This window comes from Excalfactoria chinensis, chromosome 2 (assembly GCF_039878825.1).
Source record: "Excalfactoria chinensis isolate bCotChi1 chromosome 2, bCotChi1.hap2, whole genome shotgun sequence".
In the NCBI taxonomy this organism is placed as follows: Eukaryota; Metazoa; Chordata; class Aves; order Galliformes; family Phasianidae; genus Excalfactoria; species Excalfactoria chinensis.
Window position 1 is genome coordinate 106,640,608 of NC_092826.1, and position 26,256 is coordinate 106,666,863.

Sequence of the window (26,256 nt, forward strand, 5' to 3'; positions counted from 1 at the left end):
ATGAGGGTTGCTCAAAAAGTAATGCCTTCTGTTTCTGCTATATTGGCCTGTGATGTCAGAGGTGGATGTTGGTGGCATGGCAGTGTAGGTTGAATCTTCTATATATAATATTCCATTGTATTTGTCAGCAGCAGAGGGGTAGTTTGACATAATGACATCTGACATATGAGTGCAGCTGAAGTGTGGAATTCAGTTCCTCCATGGGGAAGATGCACCTCTACTTCATACTATCAGTGCTTGCTGTTTATGGAAATCACAGTGAACGTGAGTACAGTGAGGCAGTGTTTCAGCAGTACTGACAGTGGGACACCTCCATTGGTGCTATGAGTGGAGCACTGCAGGCTTTCATGTTAGCAAAAACACTGGTGGTGACTGAAAAGGTTCTGTAGCTGAGAATTTGCTCTATCCAATAGTGTTATTGTGCTCTTTGGATCTGTTGTAGTTGCCATGGATATAATAGGATGCATTACTCTGCTGTCTAAAAAAGTAGGAAGTGTGTTCCTTGCTACTACTGATAGCAACACTTACAGGCACCACAGAGTATTTATAAGGTAAAACACAGGCTTAGTACTTTATTAGAATGCAATTTCCTCAGCATTACAGAAGAGGACATCAAACGGACAGGAATGCTGCAAGCAACCCCCATAGAACACAGCAGTCTCCCTTAATACCACACATGCTTTGGCTGAGCACTAGCAGTACTGCAACAAAATGCAGCTTTAGTTTCAGGTCATGGTTTTATTCAATAGATCCCCTTTTCTTTAGAAGCACATTTTTACAGGTTTTCTCTACAAAGCTCAGAGTCTAGTTTTACATGTGAACAACAGGGCTACGAAACTTGAAGAGGGAAGATGTGAGGCAGTTGCTTTGTCACTATCCGCTTCAGTTTGAAGAACTCGGTACCTTTGTTCCAAAAGACACCCAGCACAGTGGCAGTTTAGAGCTTTACCTATTTTCCATAGCAACAGTCTTGAGAACAGAGTATAAAAAGGCCTATAAATGAGACACCAGGACACCCACTACCAGTATGTATTTATTAGATAATCAGGTATCAAGATAACACATGCAGCTGTGTGAACTTTTATTACTGTGGTGTACTGTGCAAACGCAGTGCAGCTTCAGTGATGACACAGGCTATGAGAAATCATCATCTAATACCTAGAAACTGATCAAGTATGCAAGGAGAGGAAAAAAAGATAATCACAGGTGAAAAATTGTATGAGAACAACAACTTCATAGGAATTTGTCCACAGCCACCCTATACGGCAGACTATGAGCTCCTCCCTTACCCTTAAGGGCTACCACTCAAACTGCTGCTGTAATGCAAATAGGCCTAAGAGCTGCAAAGCAAGAGGACAACTGTTAAAAGGGGCAGTACAACTTGTGGCAAAACAGATGAATGTAATAGTAAGGGGGTTTCCCAGGTAAAGATCCTACGCATTTCTGCCAGTATAACTGTGTGAAGGAGAATTTATCATCTCCTCCAAAAGAAAAGCATAACACAACCATTAGAGGATTTCACTTGCATCACACACACTGCTTGGGAAACCAGTCAAAACACTGAAGGTACAGGGCGCGAGCATACTGCTTCCTTATGTTCTCAGCAAGCTCCCCCCTTTCTCCAGTGTGGTTGAATTACCAAAACAAGCTCAGCTGACAGAACTCTTTACAGGCATTAAGTTTTGCTTTTCTGTTTGGCTTCACCACCTCCCCCCCACTACCCAAGTAACATGGTTTCATGTACAGTCATCAAAACTAAAGAATGCACTCTTCCCCCTTCCCTCCCCCCCAGTATAACACAGTACTAAATGCAATTCCTCTCATTTCCTAAATGCTTTTCAACACTTGAAGTCGTAGGGAAAGCAAATTAAATTCATTGTATATGACAGAGAACAGAGCCTGAGTAGCCAGTACCAACACTGATTTATCTTTGTACATGTCAGTCAGTCCACTGTACTTCAATCACGCAGTGTGCATCTATTCCTCCCACAACAGTTAGCAACAATTTACGTTGTCTATCACATCATTGCTGCAGATCAAGGGCTTGCTGAGGCAAGCTGGGCCTGTAATTGACAACCTCATCTTCTGTTTCTTATGACACTGCAACATACCTGAACCACAGCATTACTCTGTTTTCAAAGGAAGGCAACAGAGGGACATAAAAACCTACTTCTCATAAATTAAAAAACCACACATGAACTGAAAATTAAGGAGCAGTAATTGATCCCTGTAGTTTTTGTTCAGAATTGCTGGTTTTCAGCATTAGGTTGACTCAAGATGGTAGCTTCTGTCACCGAACTCATCAGCCAACATCGTGACTATCTCGCTTTAATTTGTAATTATGTACCATGAAAAACAATGTCAAAGAAGTTTAACAGTAGAACAACAAGCTTTCAAGACTTCAAACACCCCGTAAGTTTGGTTTTGCATGCCACCACTGCCCCCCAAGAAAGACTCCCATCCCCATTACCAGTGGATCAAAACAACATACATTTTCCATGCGAATGAAGTAGATGTGAAACTATTGAAAGAGCGTAAATATCAAGCAGAGAGGTTATTATTATACTTCCTTCTCAAGTATTTTTTGCAATTGTGTGATCTGAATGTCGACCTGCCAACTGTAAGGAAAAACGTCCATTAACTATATCTAAAGTTCATGGAAAAAAGGCAAATTCCTAGTCAAGTTGTCAACTCGTTCTGTTGGAAAGAGGAAAGTAAAGCAGATTTTGCGCATCTTCATTTCCTGCTTCCATTGCAGCCCACTGGATACCTATGCAAATATTTCAAAGTTCAACTTAACATACCAAAAAAAAAAAGAAGCAGTCATTTTAAATCCTTAAATAGTGTTTTTAGGGGTTATTATAAAGGTTAAATACATGATTCTACTGAAACCAGGCACAGACATTTCAAGTTTAGGATAAACGATGTAAGCAAGTAACAGGCAACTTCCCTCAAATACATTCGCAACTGGAGCTTTCCCAAGCTCACGACTGTTGTTTGAAGATGCAACCATCAGTAATATGGTTCTGATACAGCACGAAGTCTACTTTCCATTCAGTCTTTCTCTGTTGACACTAAAAGCTCTTTATAGGTAAGAAGGATAAAGCTACCGATGAACAGGTGTAGGTGCTAAGTTGCATTAATGGGAAAGGAGGAGGTTTTGGTTTGGTTGGGGTTGGTTTTTGTTTATTTCTTTTTGTTTTGAAGTCAGTAAGAAAAGAGCCAGATAGCTGTTTGAAAACATTGCATCCAAGAGCAAAAAAAAATCAGCTGGCTTTGTCTGCAGCACTGTTTCTCCCAACAGAGAACAGATGCCCACGTTCAGAGGTACAAGTTCTGTGCACGCACTTGCCAAGTAAATTTGGTTTTAAATCCACCTCAAAATGGCACATTTCGAAGGTTCTAAAAGCTGCACATCGACATTATTTAATGTTAGACACGTACTAAATTTTATTAAGCATTACACTAGAACTACTTTGGTATAAAAAAATACTTTATTTTAAAGCTATGAAAGTTATAAAAATATGTAGTTAAACCTTCAGCTCACAGAATGTCTGCTATTTTAACATTAGTAATTGGTTTCTCCTAACGAATCTGAGTTTTTATTCGAAATGTTTACAAGACAATTATCACTACCATTTAAAAAAACCCAGCATTACAGGGAGCTGTACTACTTGTGATATTTTATCAGTATTCATTTAACCACTAGGTTTTTAATGAAGGCAGCAAAAACAACTATTTTCTGATGATACAGAATTTCTTATTTCTTGAAGCGTTTCTGTGGTTGACCACTTCTTCATTAGTTACCTGCAGCATGGCACCTTCCTGCCAAAGAAAAAAAAAGTGTATCTGAAGAAGTTTATCACATATGTCTAAACCAAATTACCAATAGGGGAACTTCAGCCATTTTAAAAAAAGAAGTATAAGCAGTTCACTGGTGTGTCTAACACAAAAGGAACAGGACTGTCGTTAGCTGAGTCCACGTTCTTCAGTTATTAGCCTGTCAAAAGCGATGGAACTTTGGAATTAGGATGTGGGCTTTTCTTTTAATGTTTTGTGGGTCTTTGTTTAAAAACCAGATCGTATAGAGTACGCCACCCTTACTCCGATGACTCATTACTTGGCAAATTTTCGTTAATTTGAGGATCAAACATTCAATGCAATGAGAGTAAGGCTGACTGAATTTGGCACTAAGGTTTATTAGCTGCAAGAACTATAAAAAATGGTGGAAACCTCATCATTCTAGCCAAATTCCAATTTAGGCCATGACATCGTACACTCATACAATACCACCTGCAGTTTCATTCGAAGCTTTCACTTCTCCTCCTAAAGAACTGCTTATGCAGTTACAAGAATGGACGACACATTCCTTCACAGAGGCAGATGAATTCTGTGGTGCAATTTTTTTTTTTTCCTTACACGTAAACAGTCTAAAGTTACTTGGGAACCTTCAGGATGAAACGCGTTATAGATTACAGCAGACAAGACACATAACAACACAGTTCATTTTCAACAGCACAGCGCTACCTTCATTGCATTACCTTGCAACCACCATAACGCATAGTCTCCCAAGAAAAAATAAAATGTTGCAGGATGCATAAATAAAGTTGTATGATTTAATTAACATGTGACCTACCATTTTAACTACCAACACCAGGGATGGAACCCTTGCAAAGCTTTACTAATGGACACTTGCAGGTCTCATTTGTTCAACTGTAGCAGAGTACAGTGGCAGCAGTCTATGCTTGTCCAGGATTCATATCATAGCTAGATTCCAGTAGGAAAAAAATATGTTAAGTAGCTGAAATTAACAAAAAAATTTGTATGTAGAAAATTTAATACAAGAAAACAGGTTTCACATATTTCTCTTCAGTTGATAATTGTTAACACAATTCATTGCTATGTTAAACTACATAATAACAATTACTATATAACTGAAAGAATACTGTCACATAGTATTAGTTTCTCAGTTTTGGAACATTAAGAAAGGAAAAAAGTAAATAAGATCTTACCTAAAGAAGTTTAACTGAAGCTTAGAACTAAGTTTGCTCTACTCCCTCAGCCTTCGTTGGCATCCTTATACAACTATTGTAGTTAAAGCTTTGCAGAAATACAGCGCAGCTTTTTAAGACTGGCTGAACTTAGTGACGTTTTCAAGAGTTCTCTTGTACTAGACCTGTGTCCCTGGAAGAGTACCTCGCTGGGGATATTTCCTTTCCTTGCCATTGAAGAAGCAGCATCTAAAAGATCTAAAAAGGTGTTTCTCCTTGCAGAGATACCCCTTAAGTTATCTAGATACTTTAAACCTGATCATTTAAAGACAACATACTTTTTTTTTTTCTGACCAGCATTTAATTTTACACGTACAACAATAGCTTTGTATTATTAGTGGGACCTTATGCTACCCACTCCTTTCCTTATTTTACAACGTTAAAAAAAAAATCTAAAATTACACAATATTTCCTTTAGAATTATTTTATTAAATCATAAATGTACAACAGCTTCTTAACTCTACACACGCACTTAAATTTTTAAAAGGAAAACGTTATGTCTTATTACACCATGATCCTGGCTAATAGCTTTTCAAAACTTTGAGAAAAATCTTAAAAAAGGTTTCACATGTCACCTGAAACTTACAAATTTAACATTATCAAAGGAATGCTTCTACACTTACAAAGACCACTAAAAAGAAACAACAATTAAAAAGCTAAGAAACTGTCTCAAAGGCATTTTTACAATCCTTCCTCCACAGTAAGGTAATGTTATTAAATAATCCAAATCCATTCACAAAATGGCTCTCTGCATCTGCTCTGGTGTCTTCTGCCATACCACTGCATATTTATGCATGACTGAGATAAGTGTTTCCTTAACATTGTTATTTCCATAACCTGAAGCTGTTCTGTTACCTCTGGGCTCTCATCCTCTCCTATTTATACAGTGAAGCCTGTTTCAACAGAAGTAAAGAGTAAAAAAATAGGTTATGAAATTATTCAGCTAACCATTTTTTATAGGAAAGATAACATCCTAAAAAAACTTTTAACTCCTGCAGCTACTCTCACGAATCACTGCAATTTTAGCACTTAAAAACATACTTACCCATGGCAAGCTTGCAGAAGCTCAGTAACGGCTTCTCCCTCCATATCCACCACTTCCTCCACTGCCACCGGGACCATAGTTTCCTACAATTACAACAAAGTGAGAAACAGCAGTTAAGGCTTTGCCCTTCAATCTCAGAATACTTCTGACTACTCTATCAAAATTAACGTCCAGTTCACTTTCAGAGATGGCGTATCCAGCTTTTAACACTTCACTAAGTTCTCTTACTAGTGCCCAGGAAGAGTCACAACAACTACACGCTGAAGTCTTAAAAGACTCAAGAAGGGCCACATGTAATTTGATGCACTGCATAGCTTTGAGCCTCACTGCGAGGCTTATTTATTTGCACCTTACAAGAAAGGCTTTCTTGTTTCAGTTTCCGTTCCATAAGTTTTATACACTATATTAAATTACATTTAAAAAGCAGAAAATGACAGAAAAAGGTGACTTTAGAACAAGAAAGGAATAGGAGAAATCCCAGTAAGTTTAGTGGATGTTACAAGATGTGCTTTAAGTCCTTACTAATTGGAATCTGCAAGATGTTTTTTTTAAATAACTAGAGGGGAAAGAGGCAGAGGGGTACTGCTTTCCCCCAAACAAACTTTGCAGTCCTGAGAGCAACAAAGAACTGCAGCCAACTCATATAATACACAGAACAAACATGGGTATTGTGCATCTGCTCTAGAAGCTAGCAATTTTTACCTGTCCATCACCCTCCCACCTCCCTAAAGGACCGAAGCTTGCCCAGTGTCGCTCCAAAGGATATGCAGACATACCTCCACCATATGGTCCCCCCATGTTCCTGCTGCCACCAAAATTTCCACTCTTCATTGGACCATAATTGGAAGGCTGCTGGTTGTAGTTTCCAAAGTCATTGTAATTTCCACTTCCATAATTGCCTGAATTATCAATACAAGAATAGACACATCTGGATGAGCTACAGTGTTCACAGCATTCTCATTATTTGTACAATTAAAAAACAAAATCATACATGTAAGTCCAGCAGCAGGTGAAATCAGCTGCTTTTTCATTCCATTTATAAGACTGAGCTTGCTTACTCTACCACACACCTCCCAAATGTCATGATTTGCGCTAATTTACAACTGAATCTTGATCATTTCATGCTAGTAAGTTACCTCCTCCATAGTTGTCATAGCCACCTCCATAGCCCCCACCCTGGTTGCCATATCCAGGTCCTCCTCCACCATATCCTCCTCTTCCTCCTCCATAACCGGGACTGCCACCGAAGTTGCCACCTATGACAATATAATCCTTTAAAATAAACTCTCCAGTGTAGAAGGTAACCAAGTTCTACACAAGATATTTTTCTCTTGAGAAGTCTACAAGGGAAGGAAAAGGGTAGGAGTTTTCAGAACATCCAACTCCCATCCTAACTGAACTGTGACCAAAACCCACTACCCAGACTGCCTAAAAGCATCTATTCTGAAGAGAACGGCATGGCTGTTCAAGACATAACCACACCATTTCCCACACCAGCTATAATGTGAGCCAAGAGTTTCATGTGTTTCTTAAAGCCAGTTAAATACTCATGGCACTTTGAAAGCTTTACATGAACAGTAAATGAATGTATAAACAGTTCTAAGTGAGAGAAAAAAAGTAAAAATACTAACAGAAACAAACTTACCTCCAGGCCCTCCGCCATATCCATTATACCCATCACCAAACCCACGGCCACTCCCATACCCATCTGTTGGAGGAAAAAATATACATGCATTACAATCCACCTATAGCAAACAAATTTTTAGCTAAACCATATGACCTTAAGACCCAAATCTCACAGACTGCTGAAGTACACAAGCTTGATTTTGGATAAAATGTACATGAAAAAACATTATCTACTATTCCTCTACACTACCTACTTTCCTGCATTTGTAAAGTTAGCTTTGAACATAGCTAGCTTGGTTTACTTATATGTAATTCACTTGTTCAAGAAAGAAACCCCTCACCGCAGAACTCCTGAGTGCTGCGCCTAACTACAGAGAAGCAGTAGGTGAATTTCTCACCAAAATTAAACAGTAGTAGCTTACTATTACCCAGAACCTGAAGGATGATGTAAACCAACCAACAAAATGCTACAAACATGCCTGTCTTACCAGCTCCCCCTCTGAAATTGCTACCAGGTCCTGGTCCAAAGTTGCCGCCACCTCCACGGGCATCACCAAAACCGAAGTTCCCTGTAACGATGTAACATTTGTGAGCAGCAAAACCATGGAAAGTGCACAAAACCAAAGTACAAGGCATTAAGTGCACGTACCTCCTCTCCCACTCCGAGAATTTTGAACTTCCTGCATTTCCTGTCTAGAGAGGGCTTTCCTTACTTCTGCATTGTGGCCATTAATGGTGTGATACTTCTGCACTGTGACCACACAAAACAAAACATGGTGAGCATATAAGTACTGATCTGGCAACAAGAATCTCAAGCTATCAAAAATGCAGTCATTCCCAAACTGGCCCATAAACACTCCCTACTGTTATTTTAAAAATTATAAATACTAAAATAGATTTCATTAATTACTTAAAATACCCATTCCCCACAATTCACCGTAACTATCATATTACATTCACTTAAGTATTCCTATTACCTACCTCATTTACATTTAACTTCACACAAGTACCGTGACTGCAAGCATCAACATTATCAAAATAAAGCAGCAAGATGAAGATTACTTACATACAATTTTATCCACAGGATCATGGTCATCAAATGTAACAAATCCAAACCCCCTCTTTTTACCAGACTGTCTGTCAGTAATGATTTCAATAGTGTCAATTTTTCCATATTCCTCGAAGTAGTCACGAAGGTGGTGCTCCTCGGTGTCCTCTTTAATACCACCAACAAATAGTTTTTTCACAGTAACATGAGCACCAGGTTTTCCAGATTCCTATTAAAAGAATTCTCTAAATTACCTCAGAGAAAAGCAATTTAGTAAATCATTTTCTTTCAGGATTTCAAGAATGGAATACTAAGCTTTTCAGACACTGAGGTTGACTTCTTTCAGTGCATGTTCATAAAACCTCTTTACGGGGTGGAAGGGGGTAATAGTTGTCATCCCCAAACCCACGTGAAAGTTTAAATGCACTGAAAAATGACTGGGGGGGGAAGAGGCTGTGGATGCCCCATCCTGAAAGTGTTCAAGGCCAGCCTGGTTTACTACTGGATACGGAAGCTGGTGGCCCTGCCTATGGCAGCAGGGTTAGAGCTTGATGATCCTTGAAGTCCCTTCCAACCCAAGCTTTTCTGTGCTTCTATGATGTATAATAAAATGTTTGAAAGTAAATAAAAGCAAATTTAGAGACCAACTGTTTGAACAACTCCTTAATAACAAACAAAAACCCCCCATGCTTTAGTTAACTTAAAACAAAAATGAATTAACTTCCTCTGTCCACCTCTCTGACAGCAGTGAAGACTGCGTTCCATTTAATAGCAAAGCTCCTTTAATTACAGCATATCCACAGCTCTGCACTAAAATAAATATAACCCTCCACATTCCTTTCTCAAAAAACTGAAAACAAAAATGTGTTTTGAGCGTAACATTTAAGGAGCTGCACTAGGTAGGAAGGATTTATCCCTAATGCCCACTAATAGCTTTGTGTGTATAAACAGTATGCACATGCCCTGCTTTCTTACAGTTATGTTTTTCCAAGTGTTAATCAATGCTGCATTCTTCTGGAAACTGAATGAAAACTGGGACTGTTAACAAAGGTACCACTTCTAGGTTGGGGAAAATGGAAATTACCACAAAAAAATCTCACTCAGTAGCAGTTCATTAACCAAAGAACATTAAAAATTTGGGTCAGACCTTGTGCTTGAAGTGGTTAAATCCTCCCAGAGCTCCAACAGTGCAGAGAACATGAATTAACCTGCTCAATTATGTCAGTGCTACAGTAACCCAGGTATACTGTTTTACTGTGTGCCCATCTAATGTATAGCCTGAATTTTAAAATCAAATGTGCAAGGATCAGAAACATGACTGATCTTATGCTGATTTTAATCACTACCATTGGAAGGAAAGCACAGTTTCCAATAGTGTGTTCTTTATTTTTATCACTTGTCGAAGAGTTTGCAGAAATATTCAAAAGATTAATAAAAGTTAAATTGAGTTCTAATAGCATTAAGTTGAGTTTAACAACGATCCCAGAGAAGAGATGGTCTAGAATTTGCATAATTACAGACATCCAACACATTACAGCTAAGAACACTTTCAGACCCCAGTTTACATCCCTTGCAGACATGATTCATAACCAGAGTAATAATTACCATAGTAATAAGTCAGTGAACAGACTAAAAATGTGTTAGCAGTGTCCCAAACACACCCTTTCACTGAATTTAAACAGAGACAGATTGAAGTACAAATGCATAACCAGAACAGAGTAGTCTCTCAAAGCATGAAAAGTATCTGCTTTCAGTCCTATGCTTACCTCTCTAGCCACAGCTCTCTTAGGCTCCACCACCCTTCCATCAATTGTGTGAGGTCTTGCAGCCATGGCTGCATCAACTTCAGCCATCGAGGAGAATGTCACAAAACCAAACCCCCTTGATCTTTTGCTTGCAGGATCCCGCATTACCTAAAAACAGTGAACGAATTTAAATCACTTCTACATGTCTCATGTTTAACTGAACAGCAACAACATTTGGAGAACCTAATTCAAGTAGTTACATGTGAAACAGCAAGCTATACTGACTGACCAAATACATGAGCCGCATCCACATGGCATCAGAGAAATTCAGAGTACTATTGTCCCCTAATACCCTGCCAGTAACTCAGAAAGTACTCAGTCACAACGATTCATGTTTATATACATATATCTTTCTCTAAAAATCAAGCATTTGTTTCTACCTCCCTGAAAACCACACTCTTTAAATGCAGGTTATGAAATACATATTTACTGTTCCAAAAACAAGACTGGTGGAACAACTTCCACAGTAGATGTAACAAGTATACAAAAATCACAGGCTGCAGAAAGCCGCCCATCTCTAGCTTCAACAGGGCTGTTTACCAAAGCAGAAGCTTTCTTCCAAAGGTTACTGGTTACACAGATGCTGAAGCAGTAGTGCACTTAGTACTCCCCAATGCATTTCAAGCAATGACACCCAAGTTAATTTTGAACAGCTGTAATCAGCAGTTAGAGATAATCTGAGCAATTTTACTGGAAACAAGCTGAAATTTATCAGCAGTGTTCAAGAGAAAATCTGCATATAGCTTTGAAGAACTGATAAGTATGAACTAACTGCAGGAACTTAAAACTTAGCATTAATTTTTCTCTCATGTTAAGGCTTTAAACAAACAGATCTCCTTACTATAATTTTTACACATTCTACATTATCATTGTGCATTAGCATGCCAAACTTACCACGCAATCTGTAAGCTTGCCCCATTGCTCGTAGTAATTCCTCAAGCTTTCCTCTGTTGTTTCAAAGCTTAAGCCGCCAATGAACAGCTTGCGGAACTGCTCCTTTTCCCTCTATCACAGAGAAGCTTAGATTAATATAAAACTTTTTATGACTGCATTAGATAAAGAACAGCGCTCCAAACAAAGCATCCTCACAACAGGAAACAAGAATCCGTTCATACTATCTGATTCTATTCCAGATATCATTTACTTTAAAAATATATAATTCAAATTACTGTACATCAATACTATCAAGCTATTTACACAAACCATTAAGAAATAAAACAATAAGAGTTAAAATGTTCCAGGTCACTGACTCAGATTTTATCATTATTCAAATGAAGTACGCTGGAATAGCTGTAAATTATCTTGGATCCAGCAACACGGGAATTAGTAGTGAATGCGTCCCCTACCAGCATCAGCAACATCAAAACCAAGTGGAAAGAATTCCTCATGTTTCCCTTTAAGTGTATGAGCTCCATAGATCTTCATTGAGCTCATTCAGCAGAAATCTCTGCTCTGATAAGTAAATCATTAAAAAAAGCCCAAGGCCAATAACAAGATATTTCTTTTGTATGCAGTAATTATAACGTAGAAACCAACAGCCTTCAATCCCCAAGTACTTAAGAAGAAATCCAACAACCGTTGTCATTTTCTTTTCCACCCCCAAAGTATGCTGTTTCAGAACAGTTATCTCAACATTACTTACAACCATTATACCCAAAAGTAGTTTCTCTTTGAAGAAATAGAAAGAAGCTAATGCTGCCCCTTGATGTACAGGTGGGAAAAATTAGGCAGGATAGTTTTGACACAACAAACCCGTATTCTATAAAGCTTCCCTTCATAGCATCTTTTGAATAGAATAGGGGAAAGGATGCTGCATTCAAGACTTGAATTAAAGCTACATGTTGGAAGCCAGGCTATCCATAATAACTGCATTTGCTTTTAAAGAGCAAACATGTACCAGACGTTGAGGATAAACACAACAGCTGGAAGTTCATACATCACACATCAATCATGTACTACTGCCAGACGACTATGTGCTCTAGCCAAAGCAAAAGGTAGGCGTATGCACAGGTCAGGATGCGGCAATATGTGTATTGATAGGGACAAATGAAGAACACCATATGAAAATACGCTAAATGCTGCTCCACAGGCTCCAAAAGCAGGCACTGTCTTACACGCGTTAGTTGTGAGTCTCTAACCAAAACCCCGGCCAGGGCCCAGCTGCCTGCGATACCTGCATTACGCTGCAGTTGCAACATGCACAATTAGAAACTATTTGAACTGCAGTCCTTTCTTGATATTTGACGAAAACCCTTCACTAAACGCAACCCGCTGCCTCTTCCCTCCGCTCTCAATACAGAAACCAGAAGAAAAACCACCGCAGCCCGTTTTAAGGCAGGGACGGACTGCGAGTGAAAATCTTAGCAGCACCCCAGCATCTTCGGTCAGGAGCCGGGCGGGAACCCCAGCACGTTGCTGCTCCTCCTTCAGCCCGCCGCGCCCCAGCCCGAGGCCGGCCCGCCCCGCCGCCTGACGCCCAGGGAGAGAGCGGGGAGGCGGCGGCGGCTCCGCCATGTGGCGGCTATCAGCAGAGCAGCCCCGCAGCCAGGGAGCAAAATGGCGCCCAGAGCCGCCGCCTCCAGGGAGCGCGGCGGGAAGGACAACTGCCGGGAAACCGATCCCCGCCGACCGCCCACCAGCGCCACGCGAGCCCTGAGGGCTGCGCAGAAGCCACCTGCCGCACAGCCAAACGCAGGGTATCAGCTTGCAGGCGCGGCCTCCCGCTCCCCCCTCCCCCGCCGCTCTCGGCGCCGCCATTTTCCCCCTCCCCCTCCTGCCGCCATTACCGGCAACGGCGCGCCCCGGGCCGCGCTTCCACCCATCTCCATCGTCGTGCCTAGAGAGCGACCTACTCCAGAGCCACCTTACAAGACCTAACCCGCCCCCGCTGGAACCGCGGTATCCGCCGCCCCTCAGGAGCAACCCAGCACCAACCACCGCTTCCAGAACCTTCCTCCCCCGCCGCTGCCCTCCCCCGCGCACAGCGGCCCAACAGCCGCAGCGCCTCCCGGGCCCGCGCAGACCGAGCTCGGCCACGCTCCTCTGCTAACCCTCAGATCCGCAAAAACAAAACCCCTACAAATAAAGAGAGCACTATCCCCTTCAAACTGAGCTCCGGACCGCTCCCCACACGTACCATGTTCTTCATGGTGCCAGTCCCTGCCCGGCGCAGCGCACGGCCCTCAGCAATGGCTGCCGCAGCTGTTACGTAATTTGAAATTCAGCTCCGCGCACTACGAGCGCCCTCCTCCTCCTCCACCTGGCCGCGCCTCCGGGCTTTAATTAAAAAAACAGCTCGGATCTAGAGCCTAAATCGGTCCCGAGGGGCAGCGGCTCCGTGCGATACCCCTCTGTGTTTTTGTCACCTAATAAAAAGTCATCGACGCCGTTACTAATGGCCGTCTCCGAAATGAGCCGAACGAGCCGTCCTCGCCGAGCTTATCCGCTTCGCCAGTCGCCGGAAACAGCCGAAACAGAAAGGCCAGCCCGTTCGGCTCGCTTCGGCGATTTCCGGAATCAGCCGACACCGACGAAACCGGCGATCGGCTCAAGCTCGGCAATTTCCGGAAAAAAAAGACGCAGAGCTCACCGACTCCCCCAACCCGCTCGGCAATTTCCGACAGCGGAAGAGCTCTCCAATACGTGCCCGAGCGGATCCGAAGCGGCCCGAGCGTCGCTGGCACAGCGTTCCTTTCTTTTTTTTTCCTCTCTCCGGAAATTGCCGAAGGCTGCACCTCGTAGTGCGGGGTTATAATTAGCCGCAGCGGCCCCGCACCCCCCACCGCCCTCCGCGGGCGGGAGCACGGCACAACGCAGCGCCGCGGTTCCCCCCTCCCCTCCGCCCAGGCGGGAGGAAGCGATAACCTGGAGTTGTGCCCGGCGGAGAGCGGCGGGCCCGGTCGCGGTTCGGCCGCGTTCCGCCGGCAGCCACGCAGCGCTCGCCTTCCTCCCGCCCTCCCCTTTCCTCTCACGCGCGGCGAGAAAGGGTGAGTGCCGCGGCTCTGCAGCAGCGACACGGCGCCGGGACTCCCGCTTTCTCTCTCCCTTCGGCCCCGCACGGCTCTCCGGCAGCCGCCAATAAAGGCCTTTCCCGCCCGTCCCCCAGCCGGGCCCTCTCTCCCGCCCTCGCGGTGGCGGCCATGATGGCGGCGGCCGCCCGCGGCCCGCTGGCCGCCCTCACCCAGTCGCTTTCTCTGTCGCCGCGAGGCATCTTCCTCCGTTTGGACGCCTGGCGCGGTCCTGCGCTCGCCCCCCGTGGGACAGACGTCTTGGCCCCCTCCTGTGCTGGCGGCGACGACGGGAGGAGGTTGCAGCTGGCGCGTAGGCGGCGTCGTGCGCTCTGCCCCGTCAGCCGCCGGCGCGCTCGGCTCGGCCCGGCCCGCCCCGCGCCGCCCGCCCGGCCCGGCCCGCCCCGCGCCGCTCCCCGCCCCCTCCCCTCCCCCCCCAGCCCCTCGGATGCCGCCGCTGCCGCCGCCGCTCAGAGCGCGCAGGGCGAGAGCCGGGAGGAGACGGGGGAGCGGCGCGGCCGAGCGGCAGTGAAGTCTGTATCCTTCTTTTTCCCCTTCTTTCCTCGCCTCGGCGGCACTCCCCACTCCCCCGTTTGCTCCCCGCCGACGCGGGGATGGAGCGCGGGGTGCGGCCGATCCCCCCCCCACATACACCCCGTAGCGCGGCGGCCGCGGGAGGAGTGGGCATGGCGAGAGGGCCCCGCGGGAAGGAAGGGAGGAGGGAGAGCGGGTGGGCGGCGGGGCCGGGCCGGGCAGACAAAGCCGCCTGCCTGCGCCCGGGGCGGCCTCCGCGGCGGGGAAACGTGGCGGAGCGGGGGGGCGCGGGCATGGCGAGGCGCTCTCCCCCCCCCCCCCCCTTCCTCCTCCTTCTCTCCCTCCCTCCTTCCCTCCCGGCGGCCCGTGGGGCTCCGTTCCTTTGGGGGGGGGGGTGGTATCTCGGGTGTTCTTGTGGTTTCTTTCCCCTTTCTCTTTTCTTTCCGACGGGGACGCGAGGAGCTCCCGCTCGGCCCTTTCCGCCGCCTGGCGAGGGGCTGCCGGGGCCTCCCATAGCGGGGCGCTGGGCGGGGGGCTGAGCCCTCGGGCCTTGCAGGGCCGTCTGAGTGCCGTGCCCGGGCCTGTGTGCGATCCAAGTTTTGTAGTTGGAACGGGGCAGGGACGATACGTGCTTACGGAGGTGGTCGGTGTGAGAGGTGTGGTGGTGAAGGGGATGGATGGTGTTGGACTCGCTTGCCTAGGGTAAACGTAGTGTGTGCAGCTTAGCCGAGCTCACGTCGGTGCAGGGCCTTAATTCGTGCAAACTTGAGAATCGGAGGGCAGCGTTATGTATTAAAAGAAATATCCGCAGTTTTGAAAGCGGTGGGTGCTCTGTTACACTACAGATGTGTAGCAGCTCCCCGCCAGATCCACAGTTAATACGTCTAAAGCTATATATTTTAGTTAACTGCTGGAATCTGAGCTCCTGTTCTGTTGGGTTTAAGGAAATAAGCATCCCTGATGGTCCTCCCCCTTTTCCCTACAAACGTCTCCGTGCCTTAGAAGGCCTTGGAAAAACCTTTTTTCCACCCCATCTACCACTTTGTCACTATTTACCCTGACTAGGTAAAGGTGTGTTACTGGGTTATGCCGGACAAAGCAGTAAGCTGCTTCTTGTCCTGGAGTTAATCCATTCTGTAAATGTTCTATGCCGTGAATACATGGGGGTTGGAACAAGGACCATGTTGTATTGGGATGCCTTTCTTTGAGTAACGTAAACTTCCTTTTAATTGTCATGCATTTTTCTAGTAAAAGCTCTGCAAGTCTGCAATAAAAATGGCCTCCAATAAAACTACATTGGTAAGTTCACGCACACCTAAAGTATGTAAGGATTTAATCAACATATTTTTCTTCAAACTTAATAACTTGGCATCTCCATTTAAAAAGATACATCCACATCTCCCCTCCCCAGCATTTTTCTGACCAAAATTTCAGGTCCAGAAAGTAAGGCTACTAGAAAGGACATTCTCTTTGGCTTTAACAAATCTGCCATTTCTACAGAGACTTGTTGGGGAATACAAAAAATCAAGGACTGTGCACTATTTCGTCTGTCCTGTTGTAGAAAGCACTAAGGATTTTTTTTAGCCTCCTTTCAGGATACCATGTAATTCATCGTTTATGTAAAAAATAAGTAAAATCATGTATTCATTTGATTTCTCCTAGTCTATTCAGAGGAATAGAAGAACAAATTGAGAAAAGGCGGTCCTTACAGAAGAAAAATACCATTACTGGGATATGATGTGGTGTAGTTACGATGCCCTTTGAAATTATTATTAATCATTATTATCTTTTTCTTTTTACCAAATAACAGTTTATTTGAATTCCATAGGAGCAGAAATTATCAGATGTCAACCCCTCCTGATCTATTTTAATGACGCATTCATGGTTCTCAAGTCCCTGTAAAGCTTTGCTTGACGTTAAAATATGAACTTCTAAAGGCAGTTGGTTGCTGGAGAAATAATTTTAATTGCCATTCGACTACTTACTTTATATATAAATATATATTTAAATATATATACACATATATGTGTGTGTGTGGAAGAACTGAAGGAATATAGCATGAGATGCATCTGAGGTTGAAGCAGGATGCGTGGATACAATTGGACATTTGGATAGCAGAACAACGGACTTATCATGCACTCAAAAGGCCCGTTCTTAAATTACTAAAATGGTTGCTAATTGACCCAGATTGAGGCACATTAAAAACTCTTTATTAACTCCTGGCTTCGAAGTGCAGTGCTTATTTGACACGATATGATGGCAAACCGTTCTAAAGATTACATCAAGATGAATGTCTGAACTTTCTGTTAGTAATTGATTGTCCACATTTCCCTAATCTGAGGAAGAGGAGCAGTTAGCAGCCCAGGGAGGGCCTCAGGGAGGGGAAAGAGTCTGCAACTGCAGTATTTTTGATATTATGTTCAGAATTTTGCTGCAGGTCAGGAAAATCAGTTATGGTTCCCATGGGAACCGTAACTAATTCTGCTTCATTGCATATTTGAATGCAAAACTTAGATATATTGGGAGTAGCGTAGCTCTGGAACTGTAATTCTGCTTTTGTTACCTCTTGTATCGTGTAACACTCCATCGCAACGTCATGTCTCTGTTCTAGTATTGCCCCTCAAAGAAAGAGTCATTACCCATTGAAAGCCATCTCTGTCTGTCGGATGTGACTTCTGAATGCAGGATGGGAAACAAGCCACAGATGAGCATCCAGTGCTTAGATGCCCATAATAAGGTTTAGAATGGGTAATCCTAAAGGAGGGAGCTTCAGTGATCTGGTGGACATTTCTGCCCTTCATTCTGGGTCAGCTGCTACATTCACCTCCAGGCTGAGATTTACACTGGTTTGTATAATCTCAGGAGTTAACCATTCTTCAGTATTTCTTCAGGCTCTGCTGTCAGATATTATTTTAGTAGGTTAAATAGGCTGAGGAAGTGCTTGGAAAGTAGCATTAATCAGAAGATGTAGCGAAACCTCTAATATTCAGAGCAAAAAGCAACACAGCCTTGACTTTGTTATTGCTTACTGGCCTTTGAGATAAAGGATCAGATCCTGTAATATTCATTTTCTTCTGTGGAAGATGATGTAGATATCTACAATCCTAGAGAGTTGGTGTTTCTTTTAAATAAAAGTTAATTGGATACAGAGGTCCAAACCGTTTAGGTGATGAGAATGACCGAAGCTGAGAACAGTTATCAGAAAACAGCCTTCCATTGAACCAAAGGGTTTTTAGTCCAGCGGAGAGCACAGATGGAGATGTTCCACTTGTAGCCCACTTGTCTCAACACCAGTAATTAGAATGTTGTTAGCCGTGGTATAGTGAGTCTATCTTTTTTCTCCTTTTTTTCCCCTCTCCCCCACCGTTTTCCTCATCTCATTTCTCTTTATAATGCTTTCATTTATTGCAGTAAGCAGCCTTCATAGACAAGTTGGATGTTTTCATATGTTTGTGTTCATTTACCTCCAGTCCTGCATTCTTTTTTCTTTTTCCCCTGTGGAGGCAAAAAAAAAAGCCAGTGTGGTTGGTACTTCTCAGACATGAATACTGGGTTCAAAATACACCTGGGATGTGCAGGTAGTTATTACCAAAATAGAAATACGTGCTCTGTTTTTAAATCATCTCCATTCCCAACTCAAAACAAGTGTCGCACAAGATGTAACCATATGTGGAAACTCGCTGTTTGAAGGGGGAACTCGAACCTTTTGCTTTTTTGCACCTTGGTTGCTAACAAAAGGAAGGGTGTTTGGGGGAGGAGAAGTTAATGCAAAAAACAAAAGAGGAAGAACACAACAAATAGGCTTGGAAAGACAGGTCAGCTTCTTCGCTTTGTGAAAAAGAAGAGTTTTCTTTGCATCTGACAGACGCTTTTTTTTCCCCTTCCTTTTACCACATCGAGAAATAATTCTGCAAAAACCTCCAAATCAGTTTCCAAATTGCTTCGCATTATGCTCAAACTAACACACGTTCAGTCTAGAGAGGACTAGAATAAAGTGCCATGAAGTAAACGCAGGTGCTCCATGACTTCTGCTTGCCTGTTTCTGTCGTGTAGGGAGCGCATTAGTGAGGAAGTAGCTTTATCTGCTTTAAGGTGCTGCGCGACTGTACGCTCTCAGAGATTAATACTGTTCCCATTAATTTATGGCTGCCATTTTAACAATTTTTTCCTATAAGGAGCAATCCAAAATGGCCATAAGACCGCTTTCGGTCCGTTGGTGCTCCAGAAATGGGATACGACAAGATTATAGACACGTCCTGACCTTTTCCAGATTGCAAACAAGGAAATTCTGAAAGGTGTCCTTCTATCAATATTGAGTTGTGCCTTATTAAACTGGGAATGCCTTGAGGATGATGTGGATGTAATATTTATTTAAAGAACTTTGAAGAGTATGATTTAAAGTATATCAAATGTAAACTTAAAACACTTGACTTTTTGTAAATTAGCAAGATTTTAATTACATTGTTAAGTGCTGTACCTTAAGTGTAGCTGTCTTAACGTTTGCACCTTTCTGACATCCCTTTGAATGTTAGTTACATCGGTGCGTGGCTGATAGTGGGAAAGGACTGCAGTAGTGTGCTGCTCCTGGCATGCATCCTGTTCAATAATTATCGATTATCATTGAATATTTTGTTTATGGTAGCGCTACATTGTAAACTTTGCTCCCATCAGCCTTTTTTTTTTTTGGAAAAGGTAGTAACCACCTTCTTTTTTTTATTATTATCATTAATATTTTTTTTAATTATTATTATTATTATTAGCACCCCTTTTCTGTTTGATGCATTTTCCCTTATTACTTTTCTTTACTTCTGCCTCATGCTGTTTCTTGCCCCTCTGCCTTTTCACAGGCACGGAGTTAACGCATAGAAGCTTGATACAAATATTGAGCATGTAGCACTCTGAGCATTAAATTATAAGGGGAGTGGAGACACTGAGTGTATGGACAAAGATATTTCACCTTTATCAAAACTGGTGTTCTGTGTTGGGTATCTCATTAAGTGGCTGAAAAAAATAACCAAAACCAACCCAAAATATGACCATGTCTTGCTCAGGTTACCTGACTTCATGCACTAACGTGAAACGAGTCTGAGCTTCTGGCTCTAGTGTGAATAAATACATGATTCCTTGCTGTTTACTGAGCAAAGTTGGATTTGGCCAGTGAAGTAACGATGTAAAAGCAAAAGAATGAATAATGGCATTCTGAATTTCTTTTGTAGCACAAAATGGGAAAGAAACAAAATGGCAAAGGTAAAAAAGTTGAAGAGGCAGAGCCTGAAGAATTTGTTGTGGAGAAAGTCCTGGACAGACGTGTTGTGAATGGAAAGGTGGAATACTACTTGAAGTGGAAAGGATTTACAGAGTAAGGCATTACCATTATTTTTTCTGGTACAATGCTAAATATTAACCATTTATTTGAAATAACTGTGTGGATGGGGGATTGGATGGTGGGGATACACTTTAAAGAGCTGAAAGGGAAGGACAGCATAAATGTCTATTCAAGTGGGGCAGTCGAGTATAACAATAAAATTGAAGATAGGTAGCTTAGGGTTTGTGCTTGGTCATGTTCCAAGACTTGTACAAAGCCCTCAGTGACTGTTCTTTTGCCGCTGCTCTTTGATGTAGCTTGTGTCAATATCAATCAAGGTATGTTAGACTGACAGTTGTCATAAAATAGGTTTACTTTCATACGCAGATGAATGAATGTTATTTCTGAGAAATAAAGTTTGCAGGGCTTTAAACAGTAGGCAGTGCTGAAGCAGTGAGTTTGTTTTGGTTTGGGGAGGGGTTCTTTGCTTTTTTGAGTTGCTCTTGAAATAGATAAATTTACAAAAGGAATTCTGTGGCATGATTGCTTTCGTTAGGCATACCAGTCTCTTTCTGAGGCCTTTTGTAAGCACAGCAGTGCTTCCATCAGCCAAGAAAAGGGGATGCATTGAATGTTAAAACCTAGCATTTGAACATTAGTAGTTACATATACACATCTCCCAAAGCAACCTTCTGCATTCTAGCACCTTAAAGTTTTGGTAACTGAAAATAATGGGTAGGCATCCTGTTTGTGCAGTAGCGCTGTGGCAGTATTAGTTAGTGGCTGAGGACTTCTGATGAGGTGCTTAATTGTTGGAGGGAACGTTCATGGACGGCATAAAATGTTATTTAACAAAATAGATGCTCTCTAGAACAATTGCAGTACCCAGCTCTGGATATGGGGCCTTTTTTTTCATATAATTACAGACTATTAGCATGGTTTGAGTTGGAAGGGACTTCAGGGCCCACACAGTTCCAGCCCCCTGCCATGGGTGGGCTGCTGCCCATTAGCTCAGGTTGCCCAGGGCCCTCTCCAACCTGGCCTTGAGTTCCTCCAGGGATGGAGCATCCACAGCTTCTCTGGGCAGCTGTGCCAGTGCATCACCTCTCTCTCAGTGAAGAGTTTTCCCTGATATCTAATCTAAATCTCCCCTCTTAGATTAAAACTGTTCCCCCTTTTCCTATCACTTTCTACCCCTGTAAGAAGTTGATTTCCCTCCTGTTTCTAAGTTTCCTTTAAGTATTGGAAGGCTGCTATTAGGTCTTCCTTGAGCCTTCTCTTCTCCAGGATGAACAAGCCCAGCTCCCTCCAATCTGCCTTCATAGGGGAGGTGCTGCAGCCGTTTGATAATTTTCTTGGCCCTCCTCTGGACCAGGTCCAAAAGCTCCACAACTGGAGGAGTGAGAAAAAGTTCAGTGCTCAGATAACACGTTTGAGAGCATTTCTGGTACATAGAAGCTAAGATGTATATACGTTTACATCATTTCTAGCAGGGATTGTGTATGTTCCGTTCTCCTGAAGTCTTAGTTTATGCTCTTATCAAACAGCTTGTTTGCATGGTCAGGCTTTAGGGGAACCAGGAATTCAGTTTAAATATACAGGTAGGATGAGAGTTGCATGTTCTAGCTTCCACCAACATCATAGAAGCTAAAAGAGCTGCTTATTCTGTATCTCAAGCTTAAGAACAATTCAGCAGTGTTCTTCAGCATAGCAGAGCTTGCTTTATTCAGTCATGAAATGTAGTACACAAAGGCTAAGGCAGATGGCTAGAGAAGCATCTTTAGTTTAAGAAAGATACCTTATGTATTGAGGACAAGAATGACTTGCTTAGGGTGAGCCATGTAGCTAGTTGTACGCTTCTCTTCTTTTCCTAGTTTTACATAAATGTATGTATGTTTCAGTGCTGACAACACGTGGGAGCCTGAAGAAAACTTAGATTGTCCAGAGCTTATTGAAGCTTTTCTGAACTCTCAGAAAGCTGGTAAAGAAAAAACAGATGGTGCGAAAAGAAAATCACTGTCAGATAGCGAATCTGATGATAGTAAATCAAAGAAAAAACGTGATTCTGTAAGTATATGTTCATGTGCTAAACTTTGTTTCACCTTTGTTTCTTTCTACCTCTCCAACCCTCTACCCCCAAAATCCTGTTGTGACTTGGAGAACTAGAACAACCATGGTCTTTAAACTTAAGAATCTCACAAATGGAACTGTGGTTTGGAAAGTGTAATGATTTATAGCGATTAATGAGTGGGTAATGGTGGGTAAAAGATGATTGACTGTTCCTTTTTATGACTGGAAACCCTGACGTTGTTCTGTGGTTCTTGCTGAATAATCAGAAGTAAGATTGGATGAGAGCTACTAATGAACAACGTGGTCAGTTTGTGTTAGAGTAAAATGGTCATGAATGGAACAAGCAGAAGTTCTGTTCTGGCTTTTGTATGAACTATGATTTTGAAATAGGTGAGTGGGAAGATAGCTAAGTGAGAAGACCAAGCACTTGCTTAAATTAGGACTGGACATGGTGGTAGGGAGGGTGTAGAAAGGGTGGCTGAAGAAAACCTACTATCTCACGAATGTTTGGGTTTCACCTCCAATTTAAATGAGCAAACAATATGGTAAACCTAGTGCTAGTAAGAGCAAAATAATGCACTTATTAAAGTATGTTCAGGAGTTCACATTTTTCTCTCTAAACTTTCAAACTGTAACAAGATAAATCAAAGCTGGTTGTCATTATCAGTGGTTTATTGAAGACAGCTGCTGGATGTGTGCTGTCAATTACTAGATGATCTTGGAAGGCATCAGAAGCAATATTGGTAAATACTACAAATAATATTTTAGTTTCTGCATGAAGTTAATTATATGGCTTCACCTGATTTGATAGTGGTCACTGTCTCACAGGGGTATTTTGAAACTAGAGGCAACAGTACAGCAAGCAGTCATATTGTGTACCACCAGCGTGATGTCAGTGAGCCGGGAAGAGCTGAGGTGTGCCCTGTGGGTGCAGTTTCTCAGTTGGCTTAAGCCAACCTAAGTGCCCAAGTCTGTTGTTTTGCTGAAAAGAACATGTTTTGCCCACTGCCAGGAGTGCATTTTTTGTTTTGTCTGTTCAGTTGGTCTCAGTAGCCGTGCTTGTTTGTCTGCTATAAGGATTTGAGACCACTTGATTCATCTGTTGAGTTTTCAGAAGTAGTTGCTAGAAAACACTGATGTAAAAGTCCTTCACTGTTACTCTGCATCTGAATGACTAGGTCTGAAGATCAGTCAGGAAAAATATAAAATTTATATCATCTTCAGACAACTTTTATATGTAACAGTAGCTTTGATAATTGTGTAATGCTATATTTTGTTGTTCTGATTCACACACACACATTAATGTGTATATCTAGCTCTAATGCCAGAATGAAAGGGTAGTTAGATAATGATAGATAATGATCTTTTAACTTACTCGATAGGTTGATAAACCGAGAGGGTTTGCAAGGGGTCTTGATCCTGAGAGAATAATTGGGGCTACGGATAGCAGCGGAGAGCTTATGTTCCTCATGAAATGGTAAGTCTCACATCCACAGTTCTGATCCATATTGAGGGAGGGCTGGTAGTTGCACTTAGCTAATGAAACAACTTTATTTCGGCAAACAGAAAGAAGCTGGTGGTCTGTTTATTAATCCTGTGTTCTTGCAAAAGCAAAACTTGTGTAATTAGTTAGAAATTAGTCCCCTTTTCTTCCTAACCCAAAATGACTTTAGATTCTCTTAATTCGATGTCACAGAAATAGAATTTAGAAAGTTAAATATTCAGATAAAACATGGAAAGGCTGGCATTTGTGTGGAAAAGAGGTATCTGAGTAGCATTCTTGATAGGGAAATTCCAGGTAGAACTCTGGTTTTACATGTTTTGCGTAAGCAGATTCTAGCTGGTAGGCAGCCAACCTTTTAACCAAACTTAGTGTCTACTGTTTTGTGTGCAACCAGGTTGACAGGGAGTTGGAAACAACTAGTGGAGGAAGCTGAAGTTGTAATGAAGGACAAACAATATGAAGGAGAAGTTTGTCATAAGGGGCCTGTAACAGGGAAAAGTGCTGGGGGGAGTTAGTGTTATTGGGAGGATAGGAGGAAAACAGTTCTGTTAGCTACAATGGTAGCAGAAGACATCTTGTCTCTGCAGTAGAAAAGCAGGATAATTTTTTTCTTTATCCAGCATTGAGAATATAATGGGATGAATTAACATTTGCTTGGAGTCTGATTTTCTATGGTGCCGGAATAAGAATTATAGTTTCCAACAACCTTTTAGGAAGGCCTAGTTTCTTTAGTAGTGTCAAACTGAGCAGTGTCTGAAGAATTGGTTTGTCACACAGCGTGCTTAGACTCTTGAAGATCAGTGCTTTGGAAAGGTTGTCTGCCTTCTGACTTCAAATTCTCTTTAATATGTAGAACTGAGGGGAGTTTGAAAATGTGGATTATGACTATCTGAATTTCTGCAGTGATAACTGGCAGAATAAAACACAGAGGAAAACATAAGAAAGGAACGTTTTCTTTTTAGTTTGAGGTTGGTTAGGTAACAAAGATAGATGTGTAGTTATAGAGCTGACTTCTAAAATCAGCATACGCTTTTAAAAGGAGCCTGCAGCATGTTAGATTGGAATGTTGTTTTTGTTACTCTGAGACAGGATCAGAAATTGCATTATAATAGACAGCAAGTTACTTGCATAAGCTTCTAATACAATTTGTATGTAAATACTACCTCTGAAGACTGATGCTACTATGTTTTGCAAGCCTTGCTTTGAAGTTCCAGTTATGCTTTAAAAGTAAAATTAGCAAAGTTTTACTTACTTCGTTATGTACTGCATTTCATAACTATAGGAATAATTTCTTTCGAACAGTGTTTTCCCCTAGAATAGAAACTTGTGAAGGAAGCTATCAGCTGTGAAATCTGATTGTTAGCAAGTAGATTCATTGTAGCTAAAGTGAAAAGCATATTGAAAACTGATTTCTAGCTGATATTTTTTTGTAATGTTGCGATATATCAAGAGCTGCTACATTTATATGGAAACATACTCTTCCTGAAACCCATTTGATGTTAAAATAAAGAGCCCTGATATGAATATAAGTGAATTACTTGAATTAATAATTATGCTCTTTCTTTTTTTTTTAATCTCTCTTCCTTCTACATCAGGAAAGACTCTGATGAGGCAGATCTGGTGCTGGCCAAAGAAGCTAACGTGAAGTGTCCTCAGATCGTAATTGCTTTTTATGAAGAACGACTAACTTGGCATTCATGCCCTGAAGATGAAGCACAATAATTGTTTGCATCACTTTTTTTTTATATATATATATATATATATGAATATTACAACCTGAAATTTGATTTATTAGCAATGTGAGAAGCATACATTCTAACCAAATTCAAATTGGATATTTTTTTGAAGTAGTGTGTTTTGCATCAACGGCAAGTAAATAAAAAAGCTTTCTGCAACTTGTTTCATTTATCACAGGAGAGCATTTGATACTACTACTTCCTCCATATTAGGTAAAAGCTTTTATAAAACATTCATAAACTTCCATGGCTATTATTGAATCTTAACGAATGTCTAAACAAACTCACAGATGTTTTGTAGTCTTCTATACAGTTGATGTGCATGTTATCTTCCTTACCCAAACCTAGCCCCTTTACACCTGTAGATTCATTCTTTTTAGTATTTGGGGTCACGTGATCCCAAGAAGACCAGGTGAAAATTAACTTTGTAGTAATTTGAATGTTATCAGACTGTATATTGTTTACTTTATTGTAAATACTGGTGAACCGTGGTCAATAAAATAGTTTTATATTCTTCCTTTATAA

At 42.1% G+C, this 26,256-nt stretch overlaps 2 protein-coding genes across 8 annotated transcripts; one reads left to right on the forward strand and one right to left on the reverse strand.

The window, feature by feature from the left end:
• Positions 1-1,021: 1,021 nt before the first annotated feature.
• HNRNPA2B1 (heterogeneous nuclear ribonucleoprotein A2/B1) lies at positions 1,022-14,944 on the reverse strand. Of its 5 annotated transcripts, none has more exons than XR_011902777.1 (12): positions 14,756-14,944; positions 11,470-11,580; positions 10,537-10,683; positions 8,789-8,999; positions 8,372-8,473; positions 8,211-8,291; positions 7,742-7,804; positions 7,233-7,352; positions 6,873-6,995; positions 6,097-6,179; positions 4,637-4,767; positions 1,022-3,825 (listed from the first exon to the last, which is right to left on the reverse strand). XR_011902777.1 is itself a non-coding variant. In XM_072327857.1 (11 exons), exons 1-10 carry the CDS (start codon positions 14,783-14,785, stop codon positions 6,118-6,120), a joined length of 1,050 nt encoding a protein of 349 aa, XP_072183958.1. In that variant the 5' UTR covers positions 14,786-14,944; the 3' UTR covers positions 4,187-4,767; positions 6,097-6,117. The 5 variants fall into 5 exon arrangements, 3 of the variants coding, with proteins under 3 accessions (XP_072183958.1, XP_072183957.1, XP_072183959.1); XR_011902778.1 differs by lacking the exon at positions 14,756-14,944 and adding an exon at positions 13,712-14,092 and having other exon boundaries at positions 3,204-3,825; XM_072327857.1 differs by lacking the exon at positions 1,022-3,825 and having other exon boundaries at positions 4,187-4,767.
• CBX3 (chromobox 3) lies at positions 14,420-26,256 on the forward strand. 3 transcript variants are annotated; one of them, XM_072327859.1, is made up of 6 exons: positions 15,005-15,115; positions 16,365-16,415; positions 20,333-20,475; positions 22,323-22,488; positions 23,874-23,968; positions 25,591-26,256. In XM_072327859.1, the coding sequence occupies exons 2-6, from the start codon at positions 16,392-16,394 to the stop codon at positions 25,715-25,717; spliced, it is 555 nt and encodes a 184-aa protein (XP_072183960.1). In that variant the 5' UTR covers positions 15,005-15,115; positions 16,365-16,391; the 3' UTR covers positions 25,718-26,256. The 3 variants fall into 3 exon arrangements, with proteins under 3 accessions (XP_072183961.1, XP_072183962.1, XP_072183960.1); XM_072327860.1 differs by lacking the exons at positions 15,005-15,115; positions 16,365-16,415 and adding an exon at positions 14,420-14,561; XM_072327861.1 differs by lacking the exon at positions 16,365-16,415 and having other exon boundaries at positions 14,982-15,115.

Bases quoted from the DNA above. Each gene is read 5' to 3' on its own strand.
- HNRNPA2B1 (XM_072327857.1), bottom strand. From the start codon at position 14,785: ATGCCTCGCGGCGACAGAGAAAGCGACTGG. The intron at 8,292-8,371 runs GTACGTGCACTT...ACATCGTTACAG, and splicing joins TTCTCGGAGTGGGAGAGGAG to GGAACTTCGGTTTTGGTGAT. The intron at 7,353-7,741 runs GTAAGTTTGTTT...ATATTGTCATAG, and splicing joins ATATGGCGGAGGGCCTGGAG to GTGGCAACTTCGGTGGCAGT.
- CBX3 (XM_072327859.1), top strand. From the start codon at position 16,392: ATGGCCTCCAATAAAACTACATTG. The intron at 16,416-20,332 runs GTAAGTTCACGC...TTTCTTTTGTAG, and splicing joins CCTCCAATAAAACTACATTG to CACAAAATGGGAAAGAAACA. The intron at 22,489-23,873 runs GTAAGTATATGT...CTTACTCGATAG, and splicing joins CAAAGAAAAAACGTGATTCT to GTTGATAAACCGAGAGGGTT.